At 39.0% G+C, this 13025-nt stretch overlaps 2 protein-coding genes across 4 annotated transcripts in view; both read left to right on the top strand.

Moving 5' to 3' along the window:
• LOC136828648 (carbohydrate sulfotransferase 11-like) overlaps window positions 1-428 on the top strand; it is a 46929-nt gene extending 46501 nt beyond the window's left edge. For all 3 annotated transcript variants that reach the window (XM_067086690.1, XM_067086689.1, XM_067086691.1), the window contains one exon: window positions 34-428. In XM_067086690.1, the coding sequence (XP_066942791.1) occupies window positions 34-237 (204 nt within the window). In that variant the 3' untranslated portion in view covers window positions 238-428. The remainder of the gene's footprint in view (window positions 1-33) is intronic.
• A 194-nt stretch (window positions 429-622) lies between these two features.
• The window catches only part of LOC136828649 (pre-mRNA-splicing factor 38B-like), a 138659-nt gene continuing 126256 nt past the window's right edge, over window positions 623-13025 (top strand). The window contains exon 1 of the mRNA XM_067086692.1: window positions 623-918. Within this exon, the coding sequence (XP_066942793.1) occupies window positions 895-918 (24 nt within the window). The 5' untranslated portion in view covers window positions 623-894. The remainder of the gene's footprint in view (window positions 919-13025) is intronic.

Here is a 13025-nt window from a genome sequence, read left to right as displayed (position 1 = left end):
ATGATACAGAATGAAATTTATTTCATCTTGCAGATACTTGAGGAAAACGCCCACCAAGGCCGTGGCGATACGCAGAAGCTCATGCTGAAATACTTTTCAACTCTCAAGCAAAGTACCCTGGAAAAGCTGTATAGGCGTTACGAGGTCGACTTCTATCTATTCGGCTACGACGTTCAGCCCCTCTTGAACGAGCTTTATTCAGGGAGGAATGTTTCATTCCAGTCTTCGTTCCTTTGAAGATGGGTCTGTGTTGGTATGAAGAGTCGGAGGCCTACACCAGACCTTCTGATCCCCTTCACACCTTACCGTAATTACTGTCACTGCCTAAAAGTTCCGTGCCAGCATATGCCATGATGACTCTTACCGGTCTTTCATCGTTTAGTTGTACATCGAGACTTCGCATACCTTGATTTATTAAATATTGTACATATTAAGTTTTTACAGTATCCTTGAACTTGAGAAATATAAGAGAAGATATTATCTCTACAGTAAAAGATTATAGTTTTAATGCAAATCCCGATGCAAAGGACAGAGAAATGCATTTACCTAGCTCAGGTCAGTCAGCCGATACGACTGTAAGTCACCCAATAACAAATCATTACATGAAGGTGGTACGTTCAGTACTAAGTGAACCGTAGCACAATCCGCACCTTTCTGTTTGGCCGGATACCCTTAAAGTACCACAACTATTGTCTGTTGCTTCTTAGTAATTGCAGTGCAAGATCAGTCTCTTCTGCTGTTCCTTTGATTGTATTTTTTGCGGCAATTAAAGTTTTTCCTCGTTACAAGGGGTTCATTTAAGTTTTCTAGCTCTCCTAGACCGGTGACTTTAAGGTTATTTAGTATCACTAATTTTAATCCCTCCATAGTGCTCACCAACAACAGCTTGGCCAGATGATCTTTTCCAACACCACACCGGTAAGTACCAATGTTTTCTGTTACCCTCTTAGGCCAGGTTAGAGGGCTACAGCCTACTTATATAATATATCTAGGCTATATAATTTTTTGTGTGGCATCTTCAGACGTAGGTTAAGCTAACTGTAACAATGATTGGTAAAACTTTACGATAGTTGCGCGGCCTGATGCTCGACGGTCGCCGACGGGGATAGGTACGGCCTTATGGGGGGGGAGGCGGGTCCAGGAGGGCGACGCCCCTCCCCCCCCGGCCAGGTCAGGGCGCGTCGCCCTAAGTTATGTTAAGTAGGTAAGATCAGGTTAGGTCAGGACATAGCATTATAGGAAAGGTTATGTCTGTTTATGTATAAGGAACCTGTCCCGGTCGACGACTGGCGGGAATCAGGCTGCGCAACTAAGTAAAGTTTTACCCAATGTCTTTTAGTGTAGGGGAGACCGCATTAGTAAAAAATAATAACCTTTTAAAGAGGGATCTAGACGGTAAGTTCCTACCCAAGGGCCGTTGCCTTTTGTATGTTAGGAAATATACAAATTACTTTAAAATTTGTCATTTTTTTGTTTGGCATCACTGGCATAGGTTAAGCTAGCTGTAACAATGACTTGTAGCGTAGGGGAGACTGCATTAGTAAGAAAATGGCAATAGCCTATTGGAGAGAGGTCTACACAGCAAGTTCCCATCCTGGGGCTGTTACCTTTTGTATGTTAGGAAAAATACATATTACTTTGAAATTTGTCATTTTTTGTGTGGCATCTCTAACGTAGGTTAAGGTAACTGTAACAATGACTTTTAGTGTAGGGGAGACAGCACCAGTAAAAAATGGTAATAGCCTATTAGAGAGGGGTCTAGACCGGTCCTGGTCGTTTCGGCCGTAAGTCACTTTAGGCCGTAACATCCAAAACAATGTAAGACGTTATGTTTATGGTATTTACCATTATTATTTCATGTTTTACGCACATCCCTAAGGGGTTGGTACTAAACACGGCGCCCATTTTGCACGTAAACGTGCTTACGGCGTAAACGACCCGAATGCGTCTAGACGGCAAGTTCCTACCCTAGGGCTATGACCTGTGAGGCCTGTGTTCGGAAAGAGGACGTAGATAATCGATGTTACACAAACTTATATGGACATTAACAATCATATTAATACCCTCTCACCGATGTTACACAAACTTATTTGGACATTAATAATCATAATAATACCATCTCACATGTGAAAAAAGAGAAAACCCATTGAAGTCGAAACGAGAATAATGAGACTACAATAGCCTAATAAACAAATGAACCTTTAAAAAAATAACTTTAATACCAAGCAGCTTCCTTTCCATGAAAGACGCCATCGGAGATAAGCAATACAGTGGTTACGTATTGCCACAATTATCATCACAATAAAAAACAAAAAGAAAAACTCGCAGCACCTTACACCTCGTCGTGATGCAGATAAGATGCGATAGACTGTGATGGTCATATGAAATCTAAGTCCCAAAGGAAGCAAAAAAGGTGGGGGCGGGTGGGGAGGCTTACCCAGTTAGGAAATTATAGAGATTATAAGAATTTGGGAAAATGGAAGCAGGAAGTGATATTCCTGGTGGTAGCAGTGGGAAAATAATAGCAACCGAATCATGCCACATCAGCAGTGTCAAATGCCATAGCCTAACTATGCTACACCATTCACCTTCATCGTGAAATTACTGTTATTTCATCGAAATAAAAGCCCTTTCATTCGAACACTTCGGACAGAACATCAGCCCTTCTTCCTCTTGAATTATACATAAACCATCCTCACCCATTTGTTTTGTAAGAACAAATCACCTCGAAATTCTCGTACATTTTGCTATCCGCAACATTAGGCCTCCCCACTCGTTATCACTTTTAGCCTCATGATATTAATCTTAACAAAAGCTCCCAAATACCCGTAAAATCAGCCACTTCCATTCTTCCACCTACCATACTTGCATTCATTTACAATCTTTCTTTATTAGTTTTTCCCAGCGTACTGTAAATATCCGTCACTTCGCTTAAAATCATAGTTTCACTTATTTAACATTAAATTCGTAACCCCTTCACATGTCCCACAAGCTTCCACCTGATTCATTCAGTGTGTGTGTTGTGTAGTTGTTCTTGGGATTGTTTAAGGAAGTGTATTATTGCGCTCATTGATACAGACATAATGATCGCACACGCTTTTAGTAAGTAGAGCTAGTATCCCAAATCCTATTAATTTTTGTATCTTCTATGTTTCCAAGTAAAAGTAAATTGATTATGAAAATAAATATTCTTTATAGAAAGTGTCTCGTCTCCATGGTGTTTTAGGGACCAGTCTTTGCGTTCGAAAGAGAGAGAGAGAGAGAGAGAGAGAGAGAGAGAGAGAGAGAGAGAGAGAGAGAGAGAGAGAGAGAGAGAGAATTTTACGTTTTCAAATAATAAGGTATTTTTCGTTGAAGCAAAACGTTCTTCACTAGCATGCCAACTTGATTGCGTCTCGTATATCCCGCTTGAAATTTGCTCTCTTTATGTCTGGAAACGCTTTTTTCATCTACTCTTTTACGTAATATTACATTTCCATGGACCCATTCACGGAACTTAACAGCTAATCTGCCTCTGTAGAACTCCGTGCATGCTGATTATAAAAATATAACGTCGTAAGTAATGAAATAAAAAATATAGCAGGCCGATGACATATCCACCATACCAACGAAATATTTCGAAGAGCAGGCCAGGGAGGATTCGTGTATTGTAATATCTTCACCCGACCAACTAATCAGGGTATTTATTACCCTGATTAGTTGGAGAGTTTTTTTTTAGCAAACATTCTGACTGTCAGAAAGCTTGGAGTTTAATAATCGTGAGGTTTTAAGAGGCAGTAACTAAAAAAGTATATCTTAGTTTAACCAGACCAGCTGGTTAACAGTTCCTAGGGCTGGCCTGAAGGTTAGACTTATTTTTACGTGGCTAAGAACCAATTGGTTCCCTGAATATTCAAGTGATTTCCATCACCAGAAACAAACCAGTCAGATTGTGAACTCCCCAGCGAGGAACAGTGACACAGGGAAAATTGGTGAAAATTATTTGAAATTATAAAGGCCTTTCAAATTTACTGTGGCAATTCTCAGGGAAAAACGGGAGGACTGTCCAACGTTACCTACATATAGGAACGATAATCTGTTGTGGATGTAAAAATATGAAAAATTATAAGAGAACAGTTTTGTCTGCTTTACAGTAAAGAACAAGTGGATCGTCGTTTTATCATGTCATACGTCGCGCTGTTCACAAAAATATTATCCAAAATACCTTGAACAGTTGCTCACCATATAAGGATTAATTTTTGCTGAGGTATTATGTACAAGTTGTATTTGGTTTACTGCCATTAAAGTCCAGTCTCGCATAACGAGAGCTCTGTACTGTACATATCGAATTCAAACCTAGCACTGATTACATGGATTTTGAAAGTTGGTAAAAAATTAAGAAAATAAGACACTGCTAAATATATAGATAAGGATTGCGGCTAAGTTTTTCCGTTTAGCTATTGTCGACCTGCAGTAGGTGAAATTGCTCTGCTGATTGATGGCAGACATTCTAAATGAGCTGTACCCTAAGAAATTTACGGATCAAGTCGTAGAAAATTACATCTCGTCAGAATCACTACTTCCTTCATGTGTCTGGGCACCACCGGGTTTAGCCGAATCTAAATATTCTCCAAACGTAAGGTGTCTTTACATGCTTATTAAACTGAGAAATTATATTCTTACTACCGATGTATTTTGTGCTTTTGGACGAAATCCTCAGATACCAGACAACTTGAATCGCAAGGCCCTCATACAAGGAATTAAAAAAGATAAGTGGGACCATTCCGAAAGCTTCTGTATGGACGCGATTGCTAAAGTATCAGTTCTTAGGCTTTCAGATCCCAAAACTCAACACAAATAGCTGCGTTGACCAGTGCTGTAGTTTGAACATTTTTAGATTTTAACTGCCTTCTTATTATATTTCGTGCTTGTTTTAACCGTAGATAATAAACGGGCTTAACTGCTCAAAATCCGGCTTCCACCGCCCTGTTGGAGATCAGAGGACTTTAACAGATAGAGGAGGCACAGTGCACTGTACTGTATTTGAATGAAGCATCTCTCTAATGTTAATTCTGCTGATCCTTTGCATCTCACTGTTGAGATGGGGTATCCATGACGGTGGGATGTAGAGGAAGCATCAGTAAACGGGCCAATAATTATTTCAGTGGCCAAAACACCTTGTTCTTTTTATATTCTTCTAATTCGAGTTACATTAGGTATGGTCTTCGTCAGCAGAGACGCTAGTGATAAACATAGAAAATGGGTAAATATAAAGATAAATGGTAAACTTAAATAAACTCATACCGTTAGTAATATGACATATTGTAGGTCTTGAGTTTATACTTTCCACCCCCATTTAAACTCAAGATAGCCTGTTATAAAGGAAAACTTATCTAGTTTTTGTTTGGACACTGGCTATGTAAAAGTATCAGAAATGTTATTTTCTGAATGCACATACTGGCTGTCGGCCTAAGAAACAGATCAGCGCCTGCCCTATGAGCCTACAGAGGGCCAGGAGGACTTTAACTTTTTTAACTAACATACAATAGTTCAATATAACCACTTTGAATTTCAGATGTAATATAATGATAACTTATATCTATGTGTTTTGATCTTTGGTGATGTACTGGATTCTTGGACAATGCTATTGCTCCGTGATCATCATAATGTAAAACAATTGTTTGCTTACCACATTCTAGCATATCAACAAATAACTGATTTAAAAATTTAGCCTTCTTCATAGTGCAAGTTAGAGCTACATATTCAGCTTCACAAGATGACAATGCTACAATTCTTTGTTTCTTAGATTTCCAGGAAATAAGAGATCCTTGAGAATGTAATTGTTAACCGTAACCTGTGACACTTCGTCGATCACTTGAAGTACCCCCGTCAGAATTGCAAAAGCCAATCACTTTCAATTCTTCAATAGATTTAGAAAATTTTATATCATTATGCAAAGTGCCCTTGAAACATCTCAAAACAAATTTTGCTAAACTAAGATCTGCTGTGGAGGGGTTAGACATATACTGCGATAACCTTGTCACAATATAACAAATATCAGGTCTAGTTCCCACATGATGTAAATCAGGCTTCCAGCAATTTCTTTATATAACCTGACATCTGCTAGTTCTTTAGAATCAAAGAAAATTTCATTATTTACACTTGGGTCACATGGCACAGGTTTTGGTCTACAATCAGACATTTGAAATTTATCCAGAATTCTTTCCAAATACTTACATTGGTTTACTCAAATGCTATCTTCCTCAAATTTAAATTCCTTACCCAAGAACCAACTTAATTTCCCCAAATCTTTCATTTTGAATCTGTTACATAAGGACATTTTTACACCATCTAGAACTTTTCTACAATTTGCAGCAGTCATGTCATCAACCCAAATCACAATTCTTACCCTCATATTTTTCAGTTTAGTATAAAGAAAAGGTCTGCAAAACTTTGTACAAAATTATTAGACAAAAGAAAATTATATAAAAGGTTGTTCCAGTTGCAGCCACATTGCTTAAGGCCATATAATGACGTTTTCAGTCTACAAAAGTTTTTTACTATTTTTGCCATGTTTAACAAAACCTTCTGGCAGGGCTAAATAAATCTCACAATCGATGTCTGCATTCAAGTATGCAGTCTTTACATCCATTTGGTGTATCAAAAGATTGTGTTGGATAGCAAACTGCATTAACATTTGTACTGAGGTAATGTGGGCTGTCGGAGAGAAGGTCTCTTGATAATCTATAGCCTGAATTTGTGAACAGCCTTTAGCCACATATCTTGCCTTATACTTTTCATCATTATTAGGCCCTAGTTTGACAGTATAGACCCATCTACTGCCCGTTGGAGCGACCTTCAGGTAGAGGTGTAAGTTCATAAGTGTCATTCTCGTCCAGTGCTCTCACTTATTCCTGTATGGCCTCCCTCCAACGAGCTGCATCAGGAGATGAAATTGCTTCGTCATATATTCTAGGCATACCTGTAACCCTATAGCAATAATCTGTAGACAATCTTGCCATACTAGATAAATCTGAGTCAGTGTCATAATCCTTTAGATATTCTTGCTTGTAATTGTCCCTTTCGGGATATCTTCTGTTAGGATCTCTTTCTTATCCATCTTGATCAAGCTCGTTTTTCTCATCTATTTGATCTAGGTTAGGCTTCCTTTTGTCTTCCTTTGTGACAGCACGTTCAGCTTCTTGAGAATCTGGAACTTTAGGACTTGATGGAGTAACCTTTACAATGGACACCCATCATAATAAATATACTCAGATTCTTTTCCTTCCTCTAGGAATTTCTCCGTAAATTTCACACATCTTATCTTTCTTTAATACACAAGATAAGCTGGGCTTTCTGTGCCATAACCTAAAAATATTCCCTGCTCACTGCGGGCATCTAGCTTCTTCTTATTTTGAACATATCTGTAGCATACAGTACCAAACACATGCATTACCCTTAAGTTTGGTCATCATCTCATATGGTGTTTTACCAGTCCTTGAATTGTAACACCTATTTCGAATGTATGTGGATGCCTTTACCGCATAGCCCCACAAACTCTTTGGAAATTTTGCCTCCAACAACAATCTAGCCATGTCGAAAATTGAACGCCATGACCTCTCCACTGTGCCGTTTTGATGTGGCAAGTACGGTGCAGAAAATTCTAGCTTTATACAATTTTTAATGAGAAGTGACCTAAATCCCTTGAAGGTAAATTCCGTTACATTGTCAGTCTTGAATTGTTGTACTACACCATATGGAGAAATGTCGGCAGGAAATTTCTCTGTCGCATTTACAGCATCGTTTTTGCATTTCAATAAATACACAACAATTAATCCAGAATAATCGTCAACAAAAGATATTGTATACTGGAAACCTCCCCTAGCAACAGGGTCTATTGGACCAGATAAATCACAATGAACCAATTCAAGCCGGTTAGTGGCACGTCTGTCTGCATCCCTGTTCCTAAATTGACGCATTTTACCCTTAGCACATATATCACAATCAAAACTGCTGTTATTGTTAATGTTCATGCCATCAACAATTTCAGGTAATTTAAGATGATCCGTTACAGTGCAGTGACCTAAAACTCTATGCCACTCCTGTACAGTTTGAGATTCACTTTTGGGAGAATCTAAATTATTAATGAAATACAACTTACCTTTCTTTTCAATGTCAAAAATAGTACCATCTGCTGCTTTAAGTTTAGCATAATTAGGCGTAAAAAGAACAGATACACAGCTTTCAGTAGCAGCGTGCAGAGAAAATATATCTTGTTTGTATGACGGTTCACATGAAGCACTCTCTAATTGTACATTGTGTGAATTACCTTTATGGTCATGTAATACCACATTAGCATTGCCCTTGCCCTTTACAATACCATTAGTTTTACTACTATCGGTAAGTTCAATAAAATGATTTGATGAAGTAAAATCCTTGTCAAAACTTTTAAAAATTCCTTTTGACACATAATGTGAGAAGTTTTCCCAGTATCTACTAACAAACAACGTGCATTTACATCACAAGACTTCACATTAGAGTTATTAGAGCTTTCAATGGAAAAATTATCCTGTACTGTGAAAACAAATGAATGAGAATTGTCATAGCCTACTTGCAGGTTTCTTTCAGTTTCTTCGTAACACCTAAGGGCCTTCTTAAACTCACAAAAGCTAACAGTAGTCTCCTTCTGGGTTATAACAGTTGAAAATATTTTAAAACACTGAGGTAAACCTTTGAGACCCATTGTTATTAGTAAGCTATCGCTAATAGTTTCACCTGTAGTCTTCAAATAATTTGCTGCGGTTTCGGCCCTGATTACGTAGTCAGTCACGCTTTCGTCATCTGATTTCTTCAAGGATGTCAACTCCATATACAAGGCCATAATCCTAGGTTTACTGCTGCCTAAATAATGATTTCTGAGAACTTGTATGGCTTTCCTTCCATCATCCTTGGCATCTCATATAATTAAAGACAGGCTACAGTCGTCCAAAAATTGAACAAGCTCGGCATAATACGTTAGCATTATCTAAGGCGCTTGGTGCTCCGGGACTGGTAACCACTTCCAGCATTTCTTGCAGTCTTAACCAAAGAATTTCACCTCCCATAAATCGTATTTTGATTCATCACCGTCGAATAAAGCTTGTGACGTCTTGGGCCCATAACCTGGTGAGATGTGGTAGCCATGATGGTGGGATGGGGAGGATGCTTCAGTAAAAAGGCCGATAATTTAGTATAGCAGATAAAATAATTTTTTTTTCACTAAAATAATTCAGTTAATTGTACAAGTATGAAATTTGGTACATATCTTCTCCATAGGCCACTTTTTGAAAATTGCTGGATGTCCATTCAAAATTCCAAAATGGCTGCCATTTTTCAAGATGGCCACTAGTCAAGGTTTTAACATGGGACTCTTGTGCCCCTGATCATATTTTTATGCATTTGTTTTGGTTATACACATTTTAGGCAGAGCCACCAAGCAAAAGTAAAATGTATTTTTGTTAAAGATTTCATATAGCATATATAAAGAAAGATGGCATCTGATATGGCAACCAAAAACCTTAACTGCATCTGAGGAGTCAGAAAGCATGGAAAAATGTCTTCCTGTTCATTGTAATAGTTTGCAAGTCTATATATAATTTAGGTGGTGGTTTTATCTCTAGTTTTAGTTTAAAAGAGCGAATGTCAGCGCACAACCAAGGCCCATTGGTGACTTCACTGCTGTGTAACTCTGCATGGGGTTCAGCGTCAGGTAATGTAGCTTTACTTACGCTGTACCTAGCTTTGCTTTGTGTAGTTTAGTAGTTTAGTATGCCAAATGTTGTCTAATAGCCCCATATCAATTAGCTGGTAGAAAGTTTATATACAGTTGATAGATCTAGTTAGACAGCCTCACCTGAATTGACAGGAGGTGCCAGCGCGGGAGAGCCAAGCCAAGGGTAAGTGGGGATCTACATGGCTTGTTCATGTACTTACCTGGATGGTATACATATCACACAGCACTTACATGGCACTGGATGAATGATCGGGCTAGGTGTAGGGTGACCAAACATAGTTGTATCCCATACATCAATGTGCATATCAGATTAAGGTGGTAAAAGGATACCCCTTGGCCTTAGTCAGGAGCTCATAATGGCAAGTGTAAATTCAGTCACAGGCAAAAGGAAGACTGACTGCAGCAAATTTTGTCTTTGCCAGGAAGACAAGTAAAATGAAGGTCTAACTTCACCCTTTGCCTCTGTACATCATAATCCTGAACATGATGGGTACGTAATGATTTCAACCAATGTGCCATTGTTCCAGAAGATTGGTGAAATGCTGCTTAACTTTGGCCCAGCAAGACTGGATGAAGGCAATGGCATAGAGGCAACACTGTGACAAAACATGGCAATATACCACAAGAGCTGTAGGGTCATTATTAATGCAAAACTTGATTGTGCAAGAAAGTGAAGATCTACAGTTGAAGGTAGTGAACCACGGGAAAAACATGCTAAACAGTGTCGAATGAGTCGTGACAATGAAGCATACATTTTTGTGAAAATGTGGCACCTCTATCAGATCTTCGACAAGTAATGACCATGACTCGACAGGAGACTACAATGAGTGCACTCACACACTCAATGATGGAAAATTACTGGCAAAATTAGGTGCAGGTGGTGCAAATGCACAAGAGCTGAAATACCATCTTGTATGTCTCACTGGCCTTTACTTTAGGGGGAGGTGCCATCATAGAAATCTTGAGAAAGAACAGTGTCACAGTGAAGAACCAGATGTGTACCCACTGGTTCTATCAGAGCTGGTTAATTATATCATTGAAACCAGCTTGAGTTCGGATGATCCTGCCATATTTCCTCTTGCAGACATATCCCAGTTATAGCAGCAGCACCTGGAACAATTGGGCATTGCCTCACCCACTGTGAGTACAACAAGAATGTTAGCAGAAATCCCTGAATTAGAAGCACACTAGAAAGGAAGAAGTGTGCTTCTTGCCTTGCAGAAAGATGTAGCTTTAGCCTTATCTCAGGCATCTGACTACCCAGATACACTTGTGATTGCTAAAGCAGCAAAGATACTGAGGGAGCATATCCTGGATCATCTGTCCTACAAAGGCTAAAAGGGAACTGTGAGACTCATTCAGTTGTTTTTGGACTAGCACTTCCCAAATCAGCCTGAATGGATAAAAAGAATTGCTGTAATCCTTCCTTGGCTTGCTTGTAGTGTTGCACCTGTTCCCCATGCTGATGAATCCGTATTAGGTGAACAGTACTTTGGAAGCTTGCCAATGTGGATGATACTACTTTGGCAGCCCAACTTTCAGTTTCTGTAGCTGGTTGGACTCCATTCAACTTCACTCATTGAGGTTATCTAGTATCGCTTCAGAGTTTTTTTTGGAGATGGCAACAAAAGCGATGTCAGCAGCTACCTTCATCAAGGAAAGTGAGCCATGGTTCATTCCATGGTGTACCAAGTGGGTATCCTCATTAGGGGAGGAGTGTAGATTACTGAACTGATTTGTCACTCTAGCCAAGCAATTCCAAGACAAATAATGAAACCTACTGGTTGGCTTTGGCACTAGTGCCAAGACATTGTATGAACCTGAGTGAGACTTCCCTTTTGGATTTAACCCTAAGATAATATTCTTGACAGAATTCAACCTCTTTGAACTGGGTCAGATTCAGTGAACTACACACTTTATTGAATGTCTTTCCGCCATAAGTCAGTGCTTATTAATAAATAGGGGCCGTAAACATCATTAACAGCTCTGTAACTAGACAACTATTCCTGCTGCAAGTGCCGTTAACAGCATTATGGCACCGTAACTACTGTAGATACCTATTATTGATAAATGTATCTGAAAAAGTACCTTAAGATTTGCTTGTACTGTAGTACCAGCACAGAAAGATACTTTTATTTCCAGTAAGGAACCTGAAGATTTGTAAAGGACAAAGGTTTCATTTTCCACAGTTTTTAAGCTCTTCATACATACTGCCGGAGTACAGTACTACAGGGTGGGGCAAATCAAATGCCCGAGTTTTGATAGGCTATTAGGAAAAGTAAAACAATGCTTACAGAAATATTTGTTGTTTTATTTGAATCAGTATACAATGCCGTTTGTGTGATCACTTTTTGAAGATGGCATCAGGAAGATGGTGGCCATCTGTAGCGATGCACTGTTCCCGACATGCCTCGTCTTTCAGAGGGGTGATGTCGAGTGGCCCCCACATTCACCTGATTTGAGCATTTGCGACTTCTTCCTGTGGGGATATCTAAAGGAGGAAGTGTTCAGAAGTCGGCCTCACAATTTGGAAGAATTGAAGATGCAAATTCGGGAGGAAATTACTGCAATACCCCTTGAGATGTGCCGAAGAGCAGCCGAAAACTTCAGACATCGCCTTCAACAGTGCATCGCTACAGATGGCCATCATCTTCCTGATGCCATCTTCAAAAAGTGATCACACACACGGCATTGTATACTGATTCAAATAAAACAACAAATAATTCTGTAAGTATTGTTTTACTTTTCCTAATAGCCCATCAAAACTCGGGTATTTGGTTTGCCCCATCCTGTATTAGAAAGAGAGATCCGATTCCAGGAATATGGCTGCATGTTTTTCAGTACAAACTATTAATCCTTCTTCTTTTCCTGCATGGAGTGTTGAAGGAGGGTTAGAGGGCATGTGTAGCAGTAGCTTCTTTTCCTGTACTCTATAACAAGTTAGTGCAACTGGGATTTCCTCCAAGGAGATGAGGCATCTTCAGATTAATGGTTTTGTATTGAAAAGTTTTTTTGTGTAATAATGTATTTGAGGATAAATTATTAAAATAAACAACACCCAGTCATTGTAAAGCAATTGCAATTCAGTTGTTTGAAACAATTACACTTTCACAAGAGTTCCTGTGTAAGGAAGTATTCTTTTTATCGTGAAGTATTTTCACCCGGGGTGCACGGGGGTTATACATAATTACATTGTGCTTGGAATGACACACAGTTGGTTGTTTTAAAAATCTTTTAGCAGCATCCCTTTGGCACATGCTCCTTTGCTTTTTGC

This window comes from Macrobrachium rosenbergii, chromosome 43 (assembly GCF_040412425.1).
Source record: "Macrobrachium rosenbergii isolate ZJJX-2024 chromosome 43, ASM4041242v1, whole genome shotgun sequence".
Classification (NCBI taxonomy): domain Eukaryota; kingdom Metazoa; phylum Arthropoda; class Malacostraca; order Decapoda; family Palaemonidae; genus Macrobrachium; species Macrobrachium rosenbergii.
This window is presented reverse-complemented; position numbering and strand designations above follow the sequence as displayed.